Genomic DNA, 27387 nt, shown 5'->3' with positions numbered 1-27387 from the left:
TAACCTATGACACCGCCAGGCCCACGCACAGAACAAAGGACTGAACAGAGATAGCCGGCGGCAGACCATCCCCCTCCGGTGATAGGCAGCCAGAGCCAGAAGGGGACAATCGCAGCCCCAGAGAGACATTATCTATAAAACTGTAAGCAGGCTTCTTTGCTAACTAAAACTTCTTGGGGGTCTGGACGGTCAACATCTGCCTGAGAAGGTGTGCCGGTTGTACACCTAGATAACTGAGCGGCGGGGAGGCGATAAGTCGCAGCAATTGTGCGTGCCAAACACCTCATCACCTGAGCTGCTCGGATCTGGGAAGGGCACAAAATGCAGGCCCAACCAAGAGTCTGCGCCTCTGAGGACTACCCGAGTGCCTGAACCTGAGCGGCTTGGACCTGGGAAGTACAGGCAGCCCAGGGCCGGCCACAGATGGTTCCCAGCGGAGCAACCTAGAGCCTGAGCAGTGTGGGCAGAGAGGCTACACGTGCCGTGAACGGGGGGCAGGCCCAGTGTGGCTGAGGCACTGCAAGCACACGCCAGTGTTATTTGTTTGCAGCATCCCTTCCTACCTCCCCTCAGCACAACTGAACAAGTGAGCCTAAAAAAAAAAAAAAGTGTCCTCCACCATCCCCTTTGTGTCAGGGCGGAAACCAGACACTGAAGAGACCAGCAAACTATAAGAAAAAGCTATAACAGAGGGAACCACCTTGGAAGCTACAGGCAATAGATTAAAACCCTGTGGTTACTACCAACTACATAGGAAGGGGCCTATAGATCTTGAGAAATATAAGTCGGACCAAGGAACTAGCCAAAAATGAACTGAACCCACAATACTCACAACAAAACCAGAGAAAGTCCTAGATATATTTTTACCATTTATACGATCATTCTTTCTTTCTTTCTTTTTAATTATTTTTTTAATTAAAAAAATTTTTAAGTCCTCTATTATTCCTTTAATTTCCACTTTTATAACCGATTACTTTGCAAAAAAAAAAAAAAAGAAGACCCTATTTTTTTTTAAAGCAAACTTCATATATATATATTTTTTATAATTTTTTTGACCTTTTTTTTTCCCTTCTTTTCTTTAACATTGTATTTTTGAAATTCCAAACTCTACTCTAGATTTTTAATTTTAGCTTTTTGGTATTTGTTATCAATTTTGTACCTATAGTTTTGTTTGTTTGTTTTTTATAATTTCTGTGACCCTTTTTTCTTTTTTCTTTTTCTTTTTCTCTGTATCTTTCTCTTCTTCTTTTAAATAACATTGTATATCTGAAATTCCAAACTCTACTCTAGATTTTTAATTTATGCTTTTTGGTATTTGTTATCAATTTTGTACCTGTATTTTTTTTTAAGATTTATGCGACTTTGTTTGTTCTTGTTTGTTTGTTTTTTTTTTCTCTCTCTTTCTTTTTCTTCTTCTTTTTTTAACATTGTATTTTTGAAATTCCAAACTCTACTCTAGATTTTTTTTTTAAACATTTTCAGTCGGATTTTATTAAAAAAAAAAAAAAGCAGCAGATCAACATTACAATTCAAGAACCTAATCTAAATATGCACTTGAAAAGGAAGCACATCCAAATATGGAGTGAAAAAAATTTTCCAAAAACCATCAAACGTATCATCTCCAAATACATCACTTCTGCAGGCCTTTTGTTGAGTGGAATCATAAACAAAAACAGAAGATTTATTGCTGTGAAAACAAATCTGTAGTACAGTAGTATGAATCTTGGGTGTTAAGTAAGCATAATCAGTTGAATCAAGTTAGGAAGTTGAAACTCTAATAAGAAATTTGTGTGTGTGTGAGCAAAGTCTGTAAGCCAGTTGACCCAAGAGCAACTGAGATATCTAACTTGTTCACCGAGACCAGACACCACTTTAAATCTCCATTTTTTGAAGGCAATTAAAAATTACTATTCCGACAGCCCACAAACCAAAAAAAAAAAAAAAAAAAAAAAACCTGTAGAAAGCAATTAAAACTACATTCAAAGAGCCACTTTTTTCAGCTCAATTTCAGCACCCCAAGGGAAAAAAAAAACATCCATGACTATCACAGATGAAAACAGAATAAATGTCATTGGAATCAGTTATTTTTCCCCACTGAGGTATAAAATCTATATAGAAATTTGATACTATACTATAACAAATTGTACTTTTCATAGTTCTAATTTCCTTTAAACCCTGTTTAATATAGTTTGTTTTTTAAATTGTAAAAATGTTTTCATGATTCTGAATCTGGTTCCAGTTCATTTATTTTTATATCAGTATTTAATATACTGGCTACCAGTTCTAATCAGAAAAAAAATCGACGTCTCTTCATTATGACAGCACAGTCAGCGGAACTCACTGCTGTGCACGCAAACCATAAAAGGCGCAGCTCTCTGGAAAGCACAGTTCGCAGACTGTTTCAGTCTGAGTATTCTTTATGATGATTCTTGATGACCGACTCTTTCAATCTTGTAAACATCAGTGTGCACAGTCTCGCTACTACGTAGTTGCATGTCCTGGGACAGGAAGGCTGGTTCACAGCTAGTGGAAGCGAGGGCAGTCTATAAAGTTTTAATGGCTGATAAACCTTACATCCTGCAGAAGGAAAGCACTTTTCCTTTTTTTGCTACTTAAGAATGTGGCAGAAATGTATGCTGAGGTAGCCCAGTCAGTCCTTACGTTTTCCTTTTTTTATAAATTTGGTCTCAGAATATTTCTGGAAGGGTGACGTTCCGAAGAAGCCACTGCTGGGATCGGCTTCCGCTGCAGTCTCTGATGCTGGGCACCTGGCTGTCCTCGTCTGTGGCTTTGTCCAGGCACTGGTTACTGTTCACATGCTGCAGGGTCAATTTCACCGGGTCATACTCCCAAAGCTGATTGCCTTTTAGGTGGTGGCATTTGAGCATTGTGACTGGGCCATTAAGTTTGGAGACATCCAAGCAAAGGTCATCTGTTCTAATTTCTTTGTTGGCAGTGTAAGAGAAAACCTGATTACCTCCCATACCATGACAGTTAAAAATTCCAACTTTTTCATTCTCTTTTCTAGCCATGTTATCTAGACACTGATTTGTTTCCACATTTCGTATCTCTCCCAAAGAGAAATAGTGACGTGGAATCTGAGAATCAGGATAAATATTCTCTAGGTACCAAGAGAATGGTCTGCATTGGAGTTTGTGCCTTAGACCAAGTCTTGATGATATATCTCCATAATCTACCTTTGTAACACCTGGAGAAATTATATAGAAGAAATTCTTGAATTCATCCATCCATACTTCTGCAAGTCGTCTGTTATTTTTATTGATAATCTGCCCCGTGCCTCCTGGAAATGTGTAGGGTGTAGCTTTCCGAAACACATGTCCAACATGTGAGCAAGTAACAATCTCCAAAGTTCCTCCACACTGCCAAATCCTAAAGGAAATTTCTAGGTTTTCTCCTCCCCAAATATCCATTCCAGCATCATATGTTCCAATTTCCTGAAAGTAATCTCTGTCTATTGAAAAAAGGCCTCCTGCCATTGTAGGTGTTCTCACAGGAAGAGTCCGATCACCTTTCCTTCTGTCCGTTTCTCTTTGGGGAACAGGATACCAGCGAAAGTTGAGCTTCCAGTTGAACCCACCATAGGTCATGTCAGAACCTGCCATGTACTCGAAAGTGTCATCACTGATCACATCTATGATGGGACAGACCACTGTCTTCCTGTCGTGTTTGATCCTGGCTAAGAGAGGCTCCAGCCACCCCACTGTGCACTCACAGTGCGCGTCTAAAAAGGTGGTCACTTGGCCTTTAGACACAGCAGCACCTTTTAACCTAGCTCTGATCAATCCAGAACGCTGCTCCATTCGAATGACGTGAACGGGTACTTTTAATTTTTTCACGTAACTCTCTAGAGGTCTTTTTAAAAAGTCTCTTTCACTGGCATCATCTACTAGAACAATTTCTTCTAGCATGTGCCTTGGTGAGTGATTAATGATGCTATGGACAGTTCGCAGAAGTGTGCTCCAAGCCTCATTGTGGAAAACAATCACCACACTGGTTGTAGGAAGGTTATTTGGATACACCTTTGTTTTACACCCTTCTAACCTAACATCTGGTAGAGATCTGTTGAGTGCAATCATCTCACTTGCCATTAAATTGAACTGATTGATTTTAAACATCTCTTTCATCTTTTCTTGATCCTGTTTAGGAATGACGACTGGTTTCCCCATTTCTCCAGGACCTTCATGAGGCTTTTGTACTGGCTCTAGAACATCCCCAGCAGGAAGTCCTCTCTCTTTTTTTTCATCACATTTGTTGCATTCACTGAAGTAAAGCAGCAGGAACATATCCAAGAGTACCCAAATCAAGGAGGTGACTAGGACCACCTTGCAGTATGCAAATTTTCTCATGGCACTTTAAGTCAAATGCAAAATTAAAAAATATATATATATATAAATATACAAAGATCACAAAAATTATTCCAATCCAGTTTCATCAGAAATCACTTTCATAACCCCAAAGTGGCTTTTCAAATGAATTCACATCCCAAATCCACATGTCCCACATCTCCTGCTCGCTCCGCACGCGGCGGTGGCGGTATCGGGCGCTCCTCGAGGCCAGCCCCAGCGGTCGCGGCGCGGTCCCACGGGCCGCATCGCGGGCGCTACTCTCGGGCTGCCGTCCGCAGCGCCGCCTTCTCGGCCACTCTCTACTCTAGATTTTTAACTTTTGCTTTTTGGTATTAGTTATCAATTTTGTACCTATATTTTCTTTATAATTTTTGCGAAATTGTTTGTTTTTGTTTGTTCATTTTTCTCTCTTTCTTTTCCTTCTTCTTTTCTTTTACATCATATTTTTGAAATTCCAAACTCTACTCTAGATTTTTAATTTTTTCTTTTATGTATTTGTTACCAATTTTGTACCTTTAAGAACCCAATCATCAGGACCCATTTTTCACTAGGGAGCGAGATTACTGGCTTAACTGCTCTCTCTCCCTTTGGACTCTCCTTTTTCTCCACCAGGTCGCCTGTGTCTCCTCCCTAACCCCTCTCTACTGTACCCAACTCTGTGAATTTCTGTGTTTTCCAGACGGTGGAGAACACTTAGGGAACTGATTACTGGCTGGATCTGTCTTCCTCCTTTTCATTCCACCCATTTATCCTCCTGGCCACCTCTGCCACCTTCCTCCTTCTTCTCTTCTCTGTATAACTCTGTGAACAACTCTGAGCGGTCCAGTTGTGGAGTGCACATAAGGAAGAGATTACTGAATAGCCCACTCTCTCCTCTATTGATTCCACCTCATCTCATTCGGGTCACCTCTAACTCCCTCCTCACTCTTCTCTTCTCCATATAACGCTGTAGACCTCTCTGGGCGAAACAAGTTTCAGGGCAAGACATACCAAGCAAATTCTCCAGCAGCAAGGAACACAGCCCTGAGCTCCAAGATACAGTCAGCCCAAAGTCACCCCAAAACCATAGACATCCCATAACTCATTACTGGACATTTCATTGCACTCCAGAGAGAAGAAATACAGCTCCACCCACCAGAACACCGACACAAGCTTCCCTAACCAAGAAACCTTGACAAGCCACCTGTACAAACCCACACAGAGCGAGGAAACGCCACAATAAAGAGAACTCCACAAACTGCCAGAATACAGAAAGGACACCCCAAACCCAGCAATTTAAACAAGATGAAGAGACAGAGGAATACCCAGCAGATAAAGGAACAGGATAAATGCCCACCAAACCAAACAAAAGAGGAAGAGATAGGGAATCTACCTGATAAAGAATTCTGAATAATGATAGTGAAATTGCTCCAAAATCTTGAAATCAAAATGGAATCACAGATAAATAGCTTGGAGACAAAGATTGAGAAGATACAAGAAAGGTTTAACAAGGACCTAGAAGAAATAAAAGAGAGTCAAAATATAATGAATAATGCAATAAATGAAATTAAAAACACTCTGGAGGCAACAAATAGTAGAATAACAGAGGCAGAAGATAGGATTAGTGAATTAGAAGATAGAATGGTAGAAATAAATGAATCAGAGAGGATAAAAGAAAAACGAATTAAAAGAAATGAGGACAATCTCAGAGACCTCCAGGACAATATTAAACGCTACAACATTCGAATCATAGGGGTCCCAGAAGAAGAAGACAAAAAGAAAGACCATGAGAAAATACTTGAGGAGATAATAGTTGAAAACTTCCCTAAAATGGGGAAGGGAATAATCACCCAAGTCCAAGAAACCCAGAGAGTCCCAAACAGGATAAACCCCCCAAGACACATATTAATCAAATTAACAAAGATCAAACACAAAGAACAAATATTAAAAGCAGCAAGGGAAAAACAACAAATAACACACAAGGGAATTCCCATTAGAATAACAGCTGATCTTTCAATAGAAACTCTTCAAGCCAGGAGGGAATGGCAAGACATACTTAAAGTGATGAAAGAAAATAACCTACAGCCCAGATTATTGTACCTGGCAAGGATCTCATTCAAATACGAAGGAGAAATCAAAAGCTTCTCAAAGAAGCAAAAGCTGAGAGAATTCAGCACCACCAAACCAGCTCTCCAACAAATACTAAAGGATATTCTCTAGACAGGAAACACAAAAACAGTGTATAAACTTGAACCCAAAACAATAAAGTAAATGGCAATGGGATCATACTTATCAGTAATTACCTTAAACGTAAATGGGTTGAATGCCCCGACCAAAAGACAAAGACTGGCTCAATGGATACAAAAACAAGACCCCTACATATGTTGTCTACAAGAGACCCACCTCAAAACAGGGGCCACATACAGACTGAAAGTGAAGGGCTGGAAAAAGACTTTCCATGCAAATAGGGACCAAAAGAAAGCAGGAGTAGCAATACTTATATCAGATAAAATGGACTTTAAAACAAAGGCTGTGAAAAGAGACAAAGATGGTCACTACATAATGATCAAAGGATCAATCCAAGAAGAAGATATAACAATTATAACTATATATGCACCCAACACGGGAGCGTCGCAATATGTAAGACAAATGCTAACAAGTATGAAAGGAGAAATTAACAATAACACAATAATAGTGGGAGACTTTAATACCCCACTCACACCTATGGGTAGATCAACTAAACAGAAAATTAACAAGGAAACACAAACGTTAAATGATACAATAGACCAGTTAGACCTAATTGATATCTATAGGACATTTCATCCCAAAACAATGAATTTCACCTTTTTCTCAAGCGCACATGGAACCTTCTCCAGGATAGATCACATCCTGGGCCATAAATCTAGCCTTGGTAAATTCAAAAAAATAGAAATCATTCCAAGCATCTTTTCTGACCACAATGCAGTAAGATTAGATCTCAATTACACGAGAAAAACTATTAAAAATTCCAACATATGGAGGCTGAACAACACGCTGCTGAATAAACCAACAAATCACAGAAGAAATCAAAAAAGAAATCAAAATTTGCATAGAAATGAATGAAAATGAAAACACAACAACCCAAAACCTGTGGGACACTTTAAAAGCAGTCCTAAGGGGAAAGTTCATAGCAATACAGGCATACCTCAAGAAACAAGAAAAAAGTCAAATAAATAACCTAACCCTACACCTAAAGCTACGAGAAAAGGAAGAAATGAAGAACCCCAGGGTTAGTAGAAGGAAAGAAATCTTAAAATTTAGGGCAGAAATAAATGCAAAAGAAACAAAAGAGACCATAGCAAAAATCAACAAAGCCAAAAGCTGGTTCTTTGAAAGGATAAATAAAATTGACAAACCATTAGCCAGACTCATCAAGAAACAAAGGGAGAAAAATCAAATCCATAAAATTAGAAATGAAAATGGAGAGATCACAACAGACAACACAGAAATACAAAGGATCATAAGAGACTACTATCAACAATTATATGCCAATAAAATGGACAACGTGGAAGAAATGGACAAATTCTTAGAAAAGTACAACTTTCCAAAACTGAACCAGGAAGAAATAGAAAATCTTAACAGACCCATCACAAGCACGGAAATTGAAACTGTAATCAAAACTCTTCCAGCAAACAAAAGCCCAGGTCCAGAAGACTTCACAGCTGAATTCTACCAAAAATTTAGAGAAGAGCTAATACCTATTCTGCTCAAACTCTTCCAGAAAATTGCAGAGGAAGGTAAACTTCCAAACTCATTCTATGAGGCCACCATCACCCTAATACCAAAACCTGACAAAGATCCCACAAAAAAAAGAAAACTACAGGCCAATATCACTGATGAACATAGATGCAAAAGTCCTTAACAAAATTCTAGCAATCAGAATGCAACAACACATTAAATAGATCATACACCATGACCAAGTGGGCTTTATCCCAGGGATGCAAGGATTCTTCAATATCCGCAAATCAATCAATGTAATACACCACATTAACAAATTGAAAAATAAAAACCATATGATTATCTCAATAGATGCAGAGAAAGCCTTTGACAAAATTCAACATCCATTTATGATAAGAACTCTCCAGAAAGCAGGAATAGAAGGAACATACCTCAACATAATAAAAGCTACATATGACAAACCCACAGCAAACATTATCCTCAATGGTGAAAAATTGAAAGCATTCCCTCTAAAGTCACGAACAAGACAAGGGTGCCCACTTTCACCATTACTATTCCACATAGTTTTGGAAGTTTTGGCCACAGCAATCAGAGCAGAAAAAGAAATAAAAGGAATCCAAATTGGAAAAGAAGAAGTAAAACTCGCACTGTTTGCAGATGACATGATCCTTTACATAGAAAACCCTAAAGACTCCACCAGAAAATTACTAGAACTAATCAATGATTATAGTAAAGTTGCAGGATATAAAATCAACACACAGAAATCCCTTGCATTCCTATACACTAATAATGAGAAAACTGAAAGAGAAATTAAGGAAACAATTCCATTCACCATTGCAATGGAAAGAATAAAATACTTAGGAATATATCTACCTAAAGAAACTAAAGACCTATATATAGAAAACTATAAGACACTGGTGAAAGAAATCAAAGAGGACATTAATAGATGGAGAAATATACCATGTTCATGGATTGGAAGAATCAATATAGTGAAAATGAGTATACTACCCAAAGCAATTTATAGATTCAATGCAATCCCTATCAAGCTACTGGGAGCTCCGCCTCTGGCAAAGGTCATGAGGAAGGAGGCTTGGCATACGCAAAGGCGGGATCAAGCCTCAGGAGTCTCCCTGGAAATTCTCGAGCAATCTACCCCCAAAACCAGAGTCTGCCTACTTTCTGCTTTGTGCTTTCACCTACACCTCTGACTTTACGGGGGGCTGTCCCCCACTACCTCTCTGAAAAAAGTTAGCTTACAGCTCCAGTTAATAATTCCTGGGTGTGACAGTGTTTAACCTACAAACTCCTTTGGAAATCCTCTAGCCTGCCTGAATAGGTTTTTCCGGCCTCATGTGATTGTTCAGAGCCTCCCAACTGTGAGAGGCAGGAGATGTTCTAAACCGTCTAAACACAGATTCTTTTGAGTAGTTAAAAGATTGATTAGAAATTGTATTGGTGAAGGGATTTTCACTTGTTGGGCCAATGTTTGCTGCTAAGTTTCCATATCCCTTACCTGCTGTGTCCCTGGCAGTGTATTGATTAATATAATTGGTGTAAGTAGTAGCTTTAATGTTTGTAACCTGGGACCCTTGAGTTAATTCTTTTTCTTGTTATAGCCTACCACACCTTTGCTCTGTAGGAATGCAACTTTATCTAATGCTTTTGGAGGGTGGCTCCTGACCAATCACCTTTAGAGAAAAATAAGTTTTCTGAAGAAAAGGTCTTAAAATGTTAACAGGCCTCCGGGCCAGAAGATGATGCAAATCACCTAAGCTTTTGCATATGATAAGTTTGCAGGAAGAAAGCCTGGCTTGCTGCCTGACTCTACCCCTTGCCCCATTATCCTCTATGCATAACTTAAGGTATAAAAACTACTTTGGAAAATAAAGTGCGGGCCTTGTTCACCGAAACTTGGTCTCACCATGTCGTTCTTTCTCTTACCTTCTGGCTGAATTATTCAGCCTCTTTTCTCCACTGAATTTCCTTACTGAGCTATCCTTATTCCATTACTCTTTATATCCTTAATTAACGTTTAATTAAGCAATTGTTTCCTGATCTTCGCCTACGCCGTCTCTCCTTCGAATACCCTGGATCAGCCGGGGCTGGTCCCCGGCAAGCTACCAATGGTATTCTTCACAGAGCTAGAACAAATAATTTCACAATTTGTATGGAAATACAAAAAACCTCGAATAGCCAAAGCTATCTTGAGAAAGAAGAATGGAACTGGAGGAAACAACCTACCTGACTTCAGGCTCTATTACAAAGCCACAGTTATCAAGCTGGTATGGTACTGGCACAAAGACAGAAATATTGATCAATGGAACAAAATAGAAAGCCCAGAGATAAATCCACGCACATATGGACACCTTATCTTTGACAAAGGAGGCAAGAATATACAATGGATTAAAGACAATCTCTTTAACAAGTGGTGCTGGGAAATCTGGTCAACCACTTGTAAAAGAATGAAACTAGAACACTTTCTAACACTATACACAAAAATAAACTCAAAATGGATTAAAGATCTCAACGTAAGACCAGAAACTATAAAACTCCTAGAGGAGAACATAGGCAAAACACTCTCTGACATACATGACAGCAGGATCCTCTATGACCCACCTCCCAGAATATTGGAAATAAAAGCAAAAATAAACAAATGGGACCTAATTAAACTTAAAAGCTTCTGCACAACAAAGGAAACTATTAGCAAGGTGAAAAGGCAGCCTTCAGAATGGGAGAAAATAATAGCAAATGAAGCAACGGACAAACAACTAATCTCAAAAATATACAAGCAACTCCTACAGCTCAACTCCAGAAAAATAAATGACCCAATCAAACAATGGGCCAAAGAACTAAATAGACATTTCTCCAAAGAAGACATACAGATGGCTAACAAACACATGAAAAGATGCTCAACATCACTCATTATCAGAGAAATGCAAATCAAAACCACTATGAGGTACCATTTCACGCCAGTCAGAATGGCTGCGATCCAAAAGTCTACTAGCAATAAATGCTGGAGAGGGTGTGGAGAAAAGGGAACTCTCTTACACTGTTGGTGGGAATGCAAACTAGTACAGCCACTATGGAGAACAGTGTGGAGATTCCTTAAAAAACTGGGAATAGAACTGCCTTATGATCTAGCAATCCCACTGCTGGGCATACACACTGAGGAAAACAGAAGGGAAAGAGACACGTGTACCCCAATGTTCATCCCAGCACTGTTTATAATAGCCAGGACATGGAAGCAACCTAGAGGCCCATCAGCAGATGAATGGATAAGAAAGCTGTGGTACATATACACAATGGAGTATTACTCAGCCATTGAAAAGAATACATTTGAATCAGTTCTAATGAGATGGATGAAACTGGAACCTATTATACAGAGTGAAGTAAGCCAGAAAGAAAAACACCAATACAGTATACTAACGCATATATATGGAATTTAGAAAGATGGTAACAATAACCCTGTGTACGAGACAGCAAAAGAGACACTGATGTATAGATCAGTCTTATGGACTCTGTGGGAGAGGGAGAGGGTGGGGAGATTTGGGAGAATGGCATTGAAACATGTATAATATCATGTATGAAACGAGTCGCCAGCCCAGGTTCGATGCACGATACTGGATGCTTGGGGCTGGTGCATACCCCAGAGGGAGGGTATGGGGAGGGAGGAGGGAGGAGGGAGGAGGGTTCAGGATGGGGAACACAGGTATACCTGTGGCAGATTCATTTCGATATTTGGCAAAACTAATACAATATTGTAAAGTTTAAAAATAAAATAAAATTAAAAAAACAAAAAACAAATAAAACAACAACAACAACAAAAATTTTAAAAGGTCCAAAATGGAGTAACTAATGCTAAGCCCATATCAGCCAACCAAGACTTAATAAAGTGAAAGAAAGTGAAGTTGCTCAGTGGTGTCCTACTGTTTTTGACCCCATGGACTGTAGCCTACCAGACTCCTCTGTCCATGGGATTTCCCAGGAAAGAATACTGGAGTGGGTTGCCATTTCCTTCTCCAGGAGATCTTCCCAACCCAGGGATTGAACCCAGGTCTCCTGCATTGTAGGCAGACGCTTTACCGTCTGAGCCACCAGGGAAGTTCTAACCTAATGCCTAACCTAATTAATTGCATGCAGTTATGGTTTCTTACAGGGATGTAACTTTTCACTAGTCCATCTCGAATTATCTGGTCAGAACTAGTGAGGTGATCTGCCTGGTAGACCCCTGCTTTTCAGGAAAGTGACCTGGCCTGAAACAATCCACTCTTTGATAGAATAACTTTGCCATGCCTCCTTCTGCCTATAAAACTCCTCCATTTTGTACAGTTCCTCAAAGCTCCCTTCTACCTTCTATGATGGTATGCTGTCCATTTCATGAATCATTAAATAAAGCCAATTATGTGGACTTCCCTGGCGGTCGACCGGTTAAGACTCCACACTTAACCACGTGGAATCACTGCAGGGGGCCTGGGTCCAAACCCTGGTGTGCGAACTAAGATCCTGCATGCTGCAAGGTGTGGCCAAAAGAAATAATAACAATTTTAAAAAATAAAGCCAACTAGCTTTAAATTTACCCAGTTGAATTTTTACTTTTAGCAATAGGAATTCTGAGAGGAGAGGAAATTTCTCTCAGGTGCCTGTCAAATTTTTTCCAGAAGAGTCAGCCACAGTCCCTTTACCAGAAGACTGACTAGCAGTGGGCAAGTCTGGCAGCTGGGCTCCAGGGGACAGTTCTGAGGGCCCAGCCCAGGCTCATGCATGGCACCTGTCTCACAGATACCATGGCTGGGCCTGGTGGGGAGAGGCTCTGTCTGGCTATGGTGGGCAAAGGGTCCCCACTCATTCAGCTCCCCCTACCCCTGGCCCTGCTTTTTAGGTGGCCAAACTAGGCTGGAAAGAATGGTGGGAGCAGGGCTCAAGGATGAGCTGGAGAGGCCTCCAGATGGGTTATTGTCCCTTTACTTCTCTGGGCCTCAGCTTCCTTATATGTAAAATGGGAACAGAGGTGTATGCCTCAGTGGCTTGAAGGAGGAAAATAAAGTACATAATACTAGGACATATCAGCCATTCGGTAAACAGTAGTTCCATGTCTCTCACCCTCTCTCATCCTCTCTCTCTCTCTGCTTTCCTCTTTCTCTTTGCTTTGCTTCAGAAAGGCTTTCTGATCAAAGAAATCATAATGCTGAGAAACCTGGAAAACAAACACCTAGATTCAACAGAGTAAAACAGAGGGCCTTTCAGCTCTCCCTTCTTCCTTTGTAATTCATTCACGGAGTTCACCACTGAGGATGGGATGTTTGCCTTGCGACAGTGGCAGCAGAAGAACAGCTGTGAAAATTCAACATCTCACTTGGAACACAAGCCACCTTCCTCATGAATCTGCATTAGAACTCCACACTGGGACCCTTCTCCAGGGTCTTTCCTCTTTTCGGCTACCCCACCAATCTGCCTGCAATGCAGGAGACCTGGTTTTGATCCCTGGGTCAGGAAGATCGCCTGGAGAAGGGAATGGCAACCTGCTCCAGTATTCTTGCCTGGAGAATCCCATGGACAGAAGAGCCTGGCGGGCTACAGCCCATGACACTGCAAAGAGTCGGACACGACTGAGAGACTAACACTTAACACGCACCCCACCTCTATCATCCCCTCTCTTCTACCAGCACTCACCAAGGGGTTGGGGTGCTCACAGGTAGTGATGGCAGAGTTCATGGCCGCTTGAGGTCTTCTCTTTTTGGCTTCCTCTCAGAACAGAAAAGAAACGAAGCCGCTGCTAGAGAGGAAGATTAACTTCCCACAGCCTGCCAAAATAATAAGAGAGAGGGAAAGATGAGGATCCAAGAGGGTGGGGCCTCCAAGCCCCACCTACTGGTCTCTAACAGACATCCCCTCCAGCCCTCTTAGGTCACTTCAGGGGACCGAGGTACATCCAGTGATAGTAAGCGTTGCATCATTTGAAAAGTGTGGGTAGTTGCAGAGAAGTTAATGATCCCCCATGGCACCAAGGAAACAAATCAGGGGGCAGCCTGTTGAGATGTGGCAGGACAGCACTTTCTGGAAACCAGGTTCCCAGGGGCAAGAGAAGAGGGGGTGAGGCTCTGGGCCAGACAGAGGGACCTTTCTGTTTTCTAAAGCTGATTTCTAGTGACTGGTTGAACTGGAATGTAAACATTGCAAAAGTGACACAAGCAGCCTGGCCCCTGAGATACACTGACACAGCCGTTAGGCAGGGACTGCTGGCCCTAAATGCTGACCTGGGAGAGGCTACTAAGGCTCATGGGTGGAGCAAAGACCTCAGGTGAGAGGCTGAGAAAAAGTGCTTCTACAACTTGGGTGCCTGGCTCCCTAATATGTAGAAACTTCTAGTAAGCTACCTATTGGAGAGACAAATCCAGGAAGGCAGTCTCAGTCTTATCCCACACAGAGTACTAAAATGCTCCTCTAAAATTCTCAATAAACCCCATTCCATGAAGTCCAATGGGGTTCCCAGGTGGTGCTAGTGGTAAAGAACCCGCCTGCCAATGCAGGAGATGTAAGAGATGTGGGTTCAATCCCTGGGTTGGGAAGATCCCCTGGAGGAGGGCATGGCAACCGACTCCAATATTCTTGCCCAGAGAATCCCGTGGACAGAGAAGCCTGCTGGCTACAGTCCACAGGGTTGCAAAGAGTCAGACACAACTGAAGCAACTTAGCGTGTATGCACATGAAGGCCGATGTAAACAAATACCTGTTATTCATAATGATGGAATGTTCTGGAACAGATAGTACTGGGACCCACGTTTCAGGAAACATGTAGTGGGACCTACATAGACACTGATAGGAGTCCGTCCAAGAGGAAGCCCTGCAAAGCAAAACAATGAGAAGTTTGACATGGGAGGGGACAGAGCTGATTAAGCTATAATAGAAAAACCAAGGTCAGAAGAGAGTCAACGGTCATTAAGTAGTTGACCTTTCAGTTCGGTTCAGTCGCTCAGTCAAGCCCAACTCTTTGCAACCCCATGAATCACAGCATGCCAGTCCTCCCTGTCCATCACCAACTCCCAGAGTTCACTCAGACTCACATCCATCGAGTCACTGATGCCATCCAGCCATCTCATCCTTTGTCATCTCCTTTTCCTCCTGCCCCCAATCCCTCCCAGCATCAGAGTCTTTTCCAATGAGTCAGCTCTGTGCATGAGGTGGCCAAAGTATTGGAGTTTCAGCTTTAGCATCATTCCTTCCAAAGAAATCCCAGGGCTGATCTCCTTCAGAATGGACTGGTTGGATCTCCCTGCCATCCAAGGGACTCACAAGAGTCTTCTCCAACACCACAGTTCAAAAGCATCAATTCTTCGGTGCTCAGCTTTCTTCACAATCCAACTCTCACATCCATACATGACCACAGGAAAAACCACAGCCTTGACTAGACGGACCTTTGTCGGCAAAGTAATGTCTCCGCTTTTGAATAAGCTATCTAGGTTGGACATAACTTTCCTTACAAGGAGTAAGTGTCTTTTAATTTAATGGCTGCACTCACCATCTGCAGTGATTTTGGAGCCCAGAAAAATAAAGTCTGACACTGTTTCCACTGTTCCCCCATCTATTTCCCATGAAGTGATGGAACCAGATGCCATGATCTTAGTTTTCTGAATGTTGAGCTTTAAGCCAACTTTTTCACTCTCCACTTTCACTTTCATCAAGAGGCTTTTTAGTTCCTCTTCACTTTCTGCCATAAGGGTGGTGTCATCTGCATATCTGAGGTTATTGATATTTCTCCCAGATATCTATATTCAAGCTTGTGTTTCTTCCAGTCCAGCGTTTCTCAGCTTAGCACCCCCCAAATAAAGTCTCTCACTGTGTCCATTGTTTCCCCAGCTATTTGCCATGAAGTGATGGGACCAGATGCCATGATCTTCATTTTTGAATATTGAGTTTTAAGCCAGCTTTTTCACTCTCCTCTTTCTCCTTCATCAAGAGGCTCTTTAATTCCTCTTTCCTTTCTGCCATCAGGGTGGTATCATCTGCATATCTGAAGTTATTGATATTTCTCCCAGAAATCTTGATTCCAGCTTGTGCTTCATCCAGCCCGGGATTTCACACGTACTCTGCATGTAAGTTAAATAAGCAGGGTGACAGTATGCAGCCTTGACGTACTCCTCTCCCAATTTGGAACCAGTCCATTGTTCCATGTCCAGTTCCGACTGTTGCTTCTTGACCTGCATACAGGTTTCTCAGGAGGCAGGTAAGGTGGTCTGGTATTCCCATCTCTAAGAATTTTCCAGTTTGTTGTGATCTACACAGTCAAAGACTTTATCTTTGAAGTAGTCAATGAAGCAGATGCTTTTCCGGAATTCTTTAGCTTTTTCTATGATCCAGTGGACAGCCCAGGATGGCCCATTCTCTGGGAGGCTTCCTAGACATCAGGACCCAGGCATGGAAAACTACTGTCGCCTCATCCAGTCCTTCCAATTCACAGACGAGCCCAGTGTGTGGGAGGACCTATCCAGGATGCCTAGTTCCTGCTCTAAGGATTGCATCCTTTATCACAGATTTTTTTTTTTTTTTTTTTCAAATCTCGGCCCTTTGGTCTCTAGTTATTGTTGACCCTCCAGACTACCTAAGTGGAGTTTAGTTGAAAGGCAGGTGCTTGGCTAATACTCTAGACCCACTGAATCCGAGTCTTTGAGGGGATGGCTCAGAATCCGTTTTTAACAAGCACCCCAAGTGACTGGTGTGACTGCAAGGGACTCCCAAGGTGGAGTGAGGTTGGGGCAGGGACGTGGGAGGGAGCGGGTTGACTGTGGCATATCCACCCTGGGAGTGGGCTCTCTGCAACCTAACCCCCGAGCCCCTGAACCTCTGTTCCCCTAGAATGAAACTGCTAGATTGTGGATGGGGGGCTCAGTCTGTCCCTCGGGTGGTGTAGATGAGCCCTTTCCTGTGTAAACAGAGGCTCACCTCTGGCTGTTACCTCTCCCTCCTAAGCTCCCACCCTCTTTAGAAAGAGGAGACCATGGTCCCCAGTGCTTCCCCATCTCTCAGCCACTCTCTGAGGTTGGCAGTTTTTTCTGGGTGGTCAAGAACTTAATATTCATCCCCTGTAAAGGTCACCAAGCAGAGACCCTGGGTTTGGGACTCAGCTTTAACATGTACCCCTTTGGGGACAAAAGGTAGGGAGCCTTTCTATCCCTCGGCAGCCCAGAGCAAACATCAGAGTGTGGCGATTTCTGACACGTGAAGTTTTGTGGTTTCTTTCAGATCCTTTTTGAAGATGCCTTCGATGTGGCAAGTTTCCTGGACAAAAGTGAAGCTCCAGGCACATCTAGCCCCAGGTGAGGAGGGGTATGAGACTGTGTGTGGGTGTCCCTGTTGGGGTGTTTAGGACCCTCTCCCTTGCAGCCTCTCAGAGGGGAGCATAATTCAGTGGAAGTTCTTGGAAATCCACTTTTTCCTGTGATTCAGAAAAGGCTGGTCCTAGGATTGTGCCATTGCCCTGGGGAGGATCTTCTCTGGGGCTTCTTCAGCAGAGACAGTTCTTCTGTTGTGACCCAGGGCTGAGATACATCAGTGAGTTGTCAATTCTAGTGATTTGCACTGTCTCCTGGGGTGAGGTGGCCGTGGGTGGGTTACAGCAGTCAGTCTGGTTTGAGAGGTGGACAGAGAGAGTCTGGGCCAACATGGAAACAGGCCTCATGCCTGAGCCTTGGGGTGAGTGACAGAGTCTCTGAACTGCACAAGGGGAGAAGCTGTTTTTACAGTGCTGATGGGAAGGATGTAGAAGGAGGGATGACCCCCTGAAGTCGGAAGAGCATCTGGGGAGATTTTAAAACAAGAAGTAGCTTGGTTTTCTTAAACACACACACACACATAAAAAACAGTTGTGTTTTCTCAGAAAGAGAGAGTTTAGGACTAAAATGTCGTTGCTATAAAGATTATAGATTGTTTTATAACTGAGCTAGACCTTCCTCCTTGCCTTTCCTTTTTAATATCTTTTTGACTATTCTTACATGGGTGGGTTTTTCCACATGATTTTTTAAATATTAATTTGTCTGCAATAGTGGTAAAGAACTTGCCTGCCAATGCAGGAGATGTAATAGGCACGAGTTTGATCTCTGGGTGGGGAAGATACCCTGGAGGAGGAAATGGCAACCTACTCCAGTATTCTTGCATGGAGAATCCCATGGACAGAGGAGCCTTGCAGGCTACGGTCTGTAGAGCTGCAAAGAGTCAGACGTGACTGAAGTGACTTACCACACATGCACCTCCCTAAAAACGTTTATTCATGTTTTTGTTGGGTTTGTGTTAAATTTTTCATTAACTTAGGTAATTGACAGTTTATGATGTTGAATCCTAAAAAACTGGGAGTGTCTTTCATTTGTTCAAGTCTCTTTTCATAGCTTTCAGGAAGTCTATGTCTTTCCTTATAGAGTTTGTATACCTTTCATTTAAAGTTTATTGCAAAGTGTTTAATCTTTTTCTTATTGTAAATTGTAATTTTTATGTCTTCTAACTAGTTATAAATAATATATCTGTAAAATAATTTTGGTATATAATGCTTTTGTTCTGCTACCTTTAAGTTATTTTATCATTTTAGTTAGTACCTTTTCTTGATTTGAACCAGAAATAAATTTTTATCATGTTAATAAAAAAAAAATAAAATAAAATGTCGTTGCTACTTTGAAAAGCTGTGGTCTTACAGCCTAAAGGCACAGCCCCCTCAGATACCTGGTTAAAAAGAGGTGACCAGTGATTAAGACCCGACACTCTCTAAGCAGAGGGCCGGTTTTGATCCCTGGTCAGGGAACTAGATCCTGCGTGCTGCTAGTAAGACCCACACAGCCAAATAAATAACATTTTTTTTTTTTTTTCTTTAAGAAGCAAGAACATGTAGCTGTCTGCCTTGGGAATGAGGTGACATTCATGTTCTCATGATCCCAAAGAACATCTTCATTTTTTCTGAGGCCTGTGGCTCCAGCCCAGAGCCCTGGGGGCCTGCAGGCAGATGAGAGGTCAGCAACTCAGCTGCCACCCCCCTCCCCCAGCCCAGCCCAGCCAGACTTGCCCAAAATCTCAAAGCGATTTTCCGTGGTGACTCTTCCCGGCTGTGTAAAGTTTGATTTTGCGGAAACCGGCTGGAGACAGACATTGCTGTCTCTTTGTTGGGCTTGGGCTATGTAAAAAATTTCTTTGAAAAGTGGCCAAAGTGTACTTGGCAAATAATTTTGTTAACTACTCACCCTGCTGGTGGAACAGAAAACAACCAATCAGGAAAAAAAAAAAAATTTTTTTTTTTGGTCTTTCCCTAGAAAAGGCAGAGGGTTACTGCCAGGGTTCCCAAGCTGACTGTGAGGCCTCATTCCAGCAGGAAGTGAGGTCAAAGCACCACAAGCTGTCTGGCCTGATTCATAGTCCTGTTGGTAGGCTTCTCCCCTTGTTCCAGGAAAGAGCAGGAAAAGAATCTTCAGGGAAGCCTCTGTGCCAGGGCTGGCGTTTCACTTTAGACCTCCTGAGCCAGAGGCATGTCAAGGGACTGACCTCGATCGTGCCCTGTGCTTCCTGAGCCTGGGAGGTCACGGGTGGGAGCAGAGCCTGACTTTGGGTGGAGAGGAAATCTTGCTCCTTGTTCCCCAGGACACAGCTCAGAACACTGAACTAGGACCCATGGGCCAGCCTCCCTGTAGTCTTGCTTCCCCAGCAGCTTCTAGACATGATGCTGGAACTGGGGCTGTGCAAACCTTCCACAGAAGGCCCTGGGCCACCTTCTGGAGGGTCCAGCTGCGTGCTTCAAAGTGGTTCTCATTGTAATCCAGATATTTTTAGACGGTGCAAGCAGAGGTGGAGATTGAGGGCAGGATGAGAAGCGGGCAACAAGAGGATGAGATGGTTGGATGGCATCACCGAATGAATGGACATGCATTTGAGCAAACTCCGTGAGATGATGAATGACAGCGAAGCCTGGCATGCTGCAGTCCATGGGGTCCCAAAGAGTCAGATACGACTTAGTGACTGAACAGCAACAACAAAGCAGAGGTAAAAAGTTAGGATTCTAACTGTTGTTTCTTCCTCCTTTCTGCTGATAGTTCCAGGCTGGCTGTCTAAAACTCAAAAAATCCGGAGGACAAGTTTCAGCTATACATGCAGATCGTCGATTTTTTCAAAGACTTTTGCTGTGTTGACACTCAAGTCAAACAGGTAGGATGGAGCAGGGTGCAGTCAGGCCTTGGCTCGCCTCCCCTCAGATGGTGGGCTCTGGAGGGGAGCACTGGCTGCAGCTCCCCCAGTTCACACCACGGGGGAACGTTCTTCCATGGATAGTTGACTTTAGTCTAGTTCATCTTGTGGAAGGCGGATGTCCAGGGAAGAGGCAGGGGGATGCTCTTCAGGGCACATCCGAGCCTGGGAGCCTCGAGGCAGGAACCAGACCTCAGAGGCCTGGCCCTTGGCAGGCATTTCTACATGTGTTATTTCTCGATGCCTTTTGAGAGGCTGAACTAATTCATCACTTTCTGAGACACTGGGGTAATATTTGCTGTCGGCTTTTGAAGGATATTAATTTCTGCTTCCAAAAAGCTGACTGTGCAGCCCACCGTGACATGCATGTGGGGGTCTTGGGTAGAAGGTTCATTCCTGGAAGTTTCCATGGAAGGAGGGGGTTATTCATGAGCTGCCAAGGAGACAGCCCCTTTCAGATTCAGAGCCATGGATTTTCCCACTGATTTAGCAAAAATATAGCTGTTTATTTTAAAAGGTACATGATAGTGATGAAAAGTCCAAAAATAATCAGGGGAGCTTTTCAATGTGGCCCTTTTCCTGCTTACCCTTCCCTTTCCTCTGCTGAGACCACTTGGAGCCAAGGCCGTTTCCTGCAGTTTGCTCTCTGCACCCCCCACCAACCCTTGGCCACCAGCCCTGACCACTGAGTCCCTTGCTCTGGGCACAGTGAAGTCAGGTCACTTTACCAAGGCTTTGAGAGCAGATGGATGGGACAGTCTTTGTTTTCCCCACTTCGTTACTTACACAGAGCAGGAAAGAAAGAACTGGCAGGACTGGAGCTCATGTAAAGCAGAGGCGCTCAGACTTGACTCACCTTGGGAGCTCATTGGAATGCAGATTCTTGACGTCCCCACACTCAAGATTTCCATTCAGTATTGTGAGATGTGGCCCCGGGAATCTGTGTCTTGAACAAGCTGCCCAAGAGTGTCCTCATGCAGGAGGCCTCAGGCCTTGGTACAGGGTGTGTAAAGAGGGCAACTGCATTCTCTTCCCCGTTCATCCCAGTGCCTGTATTGGTTTCCTAGGACTCATGTAACAAATTACCACAAACTCAGGGGCTTAAAACAACAAAAATTTATTCTCCCAGGCCCAGTTTCGGTGTTGATCCGCCGTGCTCCCCCTGAAAGCTCTAGGGGAGAATTTCTCCTGCCTTTTCCCAGCTCCCGGTGCTCCCAGCAGTGCCGGAGATCCTGCACTTGTAGCTGCATCGCTGCTTCTGTCTTCTGTGATCTCTGTGTCCCTCTCATCTTGTAAGGACACCTATCGTTTGGATCGAGGGCACACCCCAAATCCAGCATGACTTCAGCTTACAGCCTTAGTTAATCACATCTGCACAGACTCTAGTTTCAAATAGGCTCCAGGTGGGCGTGAACTGGGGGAAATGCTACTCAACACACTTCAGCACCCAGTCCCAGCAGACACCTCTTAGCAGCCTAGCGATTTCACAGACCTGCAGCTAAAGAGTCCCTCATCATCGTGTGCAGGGGCTTAGAGATGGTTGGATGGCATCACCGACTCAATGGACATGAGTTTGGGTGAACTCCGGGAGCCGGTGATGGACAGGGAGGCCTGGCGTGCTGTGGTTCATGGGGTCGCAAAGAGTTGGACACGACTGAGCGACTGAACTGAACTGACTGAAGGAAGCAGAACGTTTGGAATGACATTCAGGCACTCTGTGAAAGACTCCAGTGTGTGGCTCCCTCCCCTGATGTTTGGCCTCAGGGCATCCTCCACATTCCAGCTCCCCCTTTTCTCAACCTTTGCCACCATTCTCACCCTAAACAAGGGTTCCAGTGATTTTCCTTTGACCAGTTCTTCGCTCTCTTGGATACTCTGGTTCTGATGTGCCCACCCCAATCAGGAGGGCACAGCAGATGAGGACCGTTCTCTGGAGCTTCATTCTCAGAATCACCCCCAAACTGGCCCCACATCCATGAGATAGTTGGCTGGATTAGGGGTGCTTCCCAAGGCTCAAGGGAATCAACCACTAATGAGAAGCGCTAACAAACTACAGGGGTGATTTTCTGCTGGGGTGGGATATGCAGGAAGAACACAAACTCAGGAATGTTCCTCTTTAGGGGAAGAGGTAAAGGGGAATCAGGTTAGCTGGTGTCATCGTTAAGGGAATGAGAAACACTTGCTAAATTAACATAATGCTGTTTCTTTTCAAAATGGTCCCCAGATAGCTAACCCATGAACGGTGTTCCTTGTTCCTATTGCATTCCCTCCCCCAAAGGCAATGATCATGACCAGTTTCTTATTCAGTCATCCAGAAATATTCTCCAGCTACTTATATAATCTATCAAATACAAATGGTATTCCCAGGTGGCGCTACTGGTAAAGAATCTGCCTGCAATGCAGGAGACCCAGGTTTGACCCCTGGGTTGGGAAGATCTCCTGGAGAAGGAAGTAGCAACCCACTCCAATATTCTTGCCTGGAAAATCCCAGGGACAGAGAAGTCTAGCAGGCTACAGTCCATGGGATCGCAAAGAGTCAGACACAACTGAGCACACACACATCAGACACAAATGGTAGCCCACCATACACACTGCTCTGGACCGCGCTCTTTGGAAATCATGTGTCCCACAGAGAAGGAGCCCATTCCTTTTATTGGAAGCAGCTGCAGAGTATTCCATGGGTGGGTGCATTGTGGTATAATTCATCATCCTCTTTTGAGGGCATTTGGATAAAGCTTTAAGATTGCCCCTGTCTCGCTCATGGGTTCTTAGAAATCCCCAGGAGAGGAGAGAAGCCAGTTCTACTGTATCCAGGAGAAGCTCCTCTGGGGACGGTAGAGTACAGACTCGAGTGAAATGGAAATGGACTCCCTGCCCCTCATTGCTCGTAACTTCCTGGCTGGAAGCTGGAGAAGATACCGCTGAAGAGATGTGGGGGAGAAGCAGAGGGAGGAGGCATGCCTGAGATGGTGGGGCCATCTCCCCCGCCTGAGGCCTGGAGCCCTCAGATAAAACTTGAATACTCTTCTACTGCTGTTTTGAAAGAACCGGACCTTCCTGTCAACGATGAGATGATAACGTTGAGGTGCACGGAGATGTTTGATGATGAAGATCTGTGATGTGGGAGGGCTGGAAGCAGGAGGGGATGGAGGAGGCTGGTGGTCTCCGGCTTTGGGTTCTGGCAGCCCAAGTGGCCCCTGCCTTGGCATTTTGGAGTGGGCTGCCCCGATGGTTGTAGTTTCTGGTTGTTATAAAGTATTTAAGAATAGTGTGGTTGTGTGTCGGTCTTTCAGGGTTGTTTTGAATGAGGTGCTGGCCTTCTGCAGGGCACACACATGCTCCCGCTGTGCTCCTCTTCACGGGGTACCAGATGCACCCGAGGACCAGGCCGTGAGTCTTTCAAAAGCAGGACGGCCAGGATCTGTCCCATGACACTGGGTACTTGCAGCACACCTGCTTCAGGGCATTGTGTTGATGAGTTTTAGAGAGCTCTGGCGTCCACCCCACATCCTGCAAGCTCTAAAAGCCCAGGAGCAATGCTGACCTCAATCTTGTGCTCCAGGACACCAAGGCAGAATCACCTATATCTGCTTCTTCTGACAATAAAGACTCCTGAATGAAGTCCATGTCAGGTCCCACAGTGCTCGCAATGCTTTTTGCTGAGGCTGCTGGGCAGAATGCATCAGTGCCCTTGGGCCTGTGTACTGGGGGTGTCGGTTATTATTACATGTCAGCTTGGCAAGGCCATGGCACCCAGGTACTTGGTCAAACATTTTTATAGATATTTCTCTGAAGGTTTTAGGGGTGTGTGTGTGTGTGTGTGTGTGTGTGTGTGTGTGTTTAGAAGATATTAACATTTAAATCAGCAGACTTTGAGTAAAGCAGATTACCCTCCATAGTGTGGGTGGGCCTCATCCAATAAGTTGAAGGACCGAATAGACCGCACTTGCTACCCCATGGCCCGGAATTCTCCAGGCCAGAATACTGGAGCCTTTCACCTTGGATCATCCCAACCCAGGGATCGAACCCAGGTCTCCCATATTGCAGGCAGATTCTCTACCAGCTGAGCCACAAAGGAAGTCCAAGAATACTGGAGTGGGTAGTCTATCCCTTCTCCAGCAGAGCTTCCCAACCCAGGAATCGAACCAGGGTCTCCTGCATTGCAGGCAGATTCTTTACCAACTGAGCTCTCAGAGAAGCCCTAACCTCCCTCAGGAAGAGGGAATTCTTCCAGTGACTGCCTTCAGATTCCAGCTGCAATTCATTCCAGCCTGCATGGCCTGCCCTGCAGACTTCAGACTTGTCAGCCTCCACAATCACCTGAGCCCAATCGTGAAGTCAATCTCTCCATCTGACTTCCCCATATGTGTGTGTGTGTACATATATATATCTGTAGACATATATGTATAGGCACAGATATGTATGTATGTCCACACCCCCCATATTGGCTCTGTCTCTCTAGAGAATCCTGACTAATCCATTGAGGATGCAGAGACAGCAGGTTCACCTGGCTCTTACAGTTTATAAATCATGACAACAGTGGCTCCACTCCACTGAAGGCCTTTCCAAGGCTTTGGCTGTTTCATGTCCCTGTGAGAACCTGAAGTGCAGGTTAAGTCTTAGGGTCCAAACCTGGTGCCATCTGACCCGCACCCCCAGTGCTCACTGCCTCACCATACCATCCTGTGATGCAGTCTGACTCCAAGGACTAGCACTGGGCATATGCAGGGACTGTAGCTTTGCAGACCCTTCAGTGTCTACAGGGGCTTCCCAGGTGGCACTAGTGGTAAAGAACCTGCCTGCCAAAGCAGGGGAGGTAAGAGAGGTGGGTTCCATCCCAGGGGGCAAAGATCCCCTGGGGGAGGAAATGGCAACCCACCCCAGTATTCTTGCCTGGAGAGTCCCATGGACAGAGGAGCCTGGCGGTCTACAGTCTATAGGGTTGCACAGAGTTGGACACGACTGAAATGACTTAGCACAAGCTCAGCGTTTCCCAGTGGCAGGGGCCGGGAAGGGAGGGGCCTGGTTGGGAGGAATCTGCATGGGAGGAACCTGGATGGGAGGGGTCAGGAGGCCTCCTACTTCTTTGCGGAGGAAGAGAAATGTTACTGTCACCTTTAAGCTAACAGCCCCATCTCTGTTCCCTACCCCACCCAAAGCCTCTGCCTCCCAACGCATCAAAATACTGCCTAGAGGCTTTCTGCGTGGACACCAGGCTGCCCTTGTTTGCCCTGATTTGCCCTGGTTTACCCTGGAGACCGGAGGGCTGAGCACGGTGTAAGGATGTAGCTTGAGGCTAGACCTCGCTGACTCGCTGACGGGGGTCACAGCACACTTGCCCTGGCCTTAATCTAACACTTATCTAACTCTGCCATCACGTGTGGGGTGCAGAGACGCTCAGGTCGACAGGGTACCTCCCATAGTGGGTGGGGCGAGGAGCACACTGGGTGGGGGCGGTGCAGAAGGAGCCTTCTCACAGCCGGGTGTCTGTGGCCCTCCGGGGCCCCTCTTCTGAGTCCCAGGGGCAGAGCGAGAGCTGGCGCACTCCCACTTCACCTTCCCTGGGCCAGAAGGGGAGGTACTGGGCGCAGGAGGATGTGCAGAACCTGGTGCTGATCCCCCAGGGGAGGTCGTAGACCTCCAAGGCCTTCATACTCTTCTCAGACTCCTCCTGGACTTGATTCCATGCCAGAAGGCCTCTCTCCTCCAGACTTCCTAATAGGAAACAGTGAGCGAGGTCAGGACTGGGCCCCAAAGGAGCTGGCGGACCTGGGCAGGAGGAGCCTCTGGAGAGACCAGTTCTCAATGCCCTGGTCCTGCCGGCAGCTCGTCCTTCTCCTCCTCCCAGCCCACCCCAAGAATCAGCTCAGCTCAACTCCACCCAACTCAACTCAATGGATGTGAGAGTTGGACCATAAAGAAGTCTTGAGCGCCAAAGAACTGACGCTTTAGAGCTATAGTGCTGGAGAAGACTCTTGGGAGTCCCTTGGACAGCAAGGAGATCCAACCAGTCCATCCTAAAGGAAAACAACCCTGAACATTCATTAGAAGAACTGATGCTGAAGCTGAAGCTCCAATACTTTGGCCACCTGATGAGAAGAGCTGACTCACTGGAAAAGACCCTGATGCTGGGAAAGATTGAAGGCAGGAGGAGAAGGGGACGACAGAGGATGAGATGTGTGGATGGCATCACCTACTCAATGGGCATGAGTTTGAGTAAGCTCTGGGAGTTGGTAATGGACAGGGAGTTCTGGCGTGATGCAGTCCATGGAGTCACAAAGAGTCATAGGTAACTGAGTGACTAAACAACAGCAACAACTCAGCTCATCACCAGGAGTTTCTGAGCTCTAGGGTATGACCTTCTGTGAACCACTGTTCTTTCTTCCTCTTCCAGGGTGGACCTTTCTATGTTTCAATGTTTCTGGAATGCATGTGTCTTTTATGTTTGGTGGAGAGAAGAAATGTGGAAAACAGAATATCAGAATAAGCAGGAGTTACTACATACAGAGGTCCTTTCAACTGTCGGAGGACCAAGAAGGGAGTATGAAAAGCCACCAGTGAGGACAACTCTGCACCCTTCCCCGGACACATCCTCAGCACTGATGGGTTTGGTGTGCTCACCGCCACACTCAGTGCCCTGTAGTGTAAGGGTCTGTGATTGTGTCTCCCTTTCCTACAAGCCTGTGAGGCTCCAGAAGGCTGGGCATGTCCTGCTGCTCTCTGTACGCTCAGTACAGAGCACCTGGAGCACACCAGCTATGGCTTTGGTTGGGATATGAATCTATACTGTGTTCTCTCCCTCCCCAGCTAGACTGCAGGCTCTAAGAGAGCTGGGGCTATGCCTTTTGCGCTTTGCTTCTGGTATGTTTCCCACCTTGTGGTCCTTTTATGGGCTGAACTGTGCTCACCCACCCACCCCCAAAATCATATGTTGAACCCTAACCCCACTCCTCACGTTCCTCAGAATGTGACTATATTTGTAGACAGGGACTTTAAATCACCCCATCCAGACCCTGGACCCGCTCAGGGTATGCTGTGGCCAGCCTCACATGGGAACCGGGGCTAGGGAAGCAATGCGGCTGGCCCTAATGCTGACTGTCTACCCAAACTGTCA

General features: G+C 44.8%; 2 protein-coding genes and 1 pseudogene across 22 annotated transcripts in view; all 3 read right to left on the bottom strand.

The window, feature by feature from the left end:
* Positions 1–14904, bottom strand: part of LOC147373751 (solute carrier family 23 member 2-like) — an 87590-nt gene extending 72686 nt beyond the window's left edge. For 9 of the 12 annotated variants that reach the window (XR_015162038.1, XR_015162039.1, XM_086395463.1 and 6 more), the window contains exons 1-2: positions 14791–14904; positions 13734–13864 (exon numbers count right to left, since the gene is read on the bottom strand). Coding sequence is in view for 6 of the 12 variants with exons in the window: in XM_086395463.1 (XP_086251589.1) it covers positions 13734–13775 (42 nt within the window). In the remaining 6 variants the exon portion in view is untranslated. Of the gene's footprint in view, positions 1–13733; positions 13865–14790 lie in introns of those variants that run through there. The other 3 variants (XM_086395474.1, XM_086395467.1, XM_086395470.1) reach the window with 3 other exon arrangements.
* On the bottom strand, positions 1461–4795 carry LOC147373752 (polypeptide N-acetylgalactosaminyltransferase 1 pseudogene; annotated as a pseudogene). The gene has a single exon (XR_015162041.1). The product of XR_015162041.1 is annotated as a polypeptide N-acetylgalactosaminyltransferase 1 pseudogene (transcript).
* Positions 14905–22906: 8002 nt separating the features above from the next.
* LOC147373750 (solute carrier family 23 member 2-like) overlaps positions 22907–27387 on the bottom strand; it is a 76662-nt gene continuing 72181 nt past the window's right edge. For all 9 annotated transcript variants that reach the window (XR_015162037.1, XM_086395459.1, XM_086395460.1 and 6 more), the window contains one exon: positions 22907–25988. Coding sequence is in view for 8 of the 9 variants with exons in the window: in XM_086395459.1 (XP_086251585.1) it covers positions 25747–25988 (242 nt within the window). In the remaining variant the exon portion in view is untranslated. The remainder of the gene's footprint in view (positions 25989–27387) is intronic.

Source organism: Bos grunniens, chromosome 4 (genome assembly GCF_055505025.1).
Source record: "Bos grunniens cultivar Pamir isolate PY7600 chromosome 4, Bosgru_T2T1.0, whole genome shotgun sequence".
In the NCBI taxonomy this organism is placed as follows: domain Eukaryota; kingdom Metazoa; phylum Chordata; class Mammalia; order Artiodactyla; family Bovidae; genus Bos; species Bos grunniens.
This window is presented reverse-complemented; position numbering and strand designations above follow the sequence as displayed.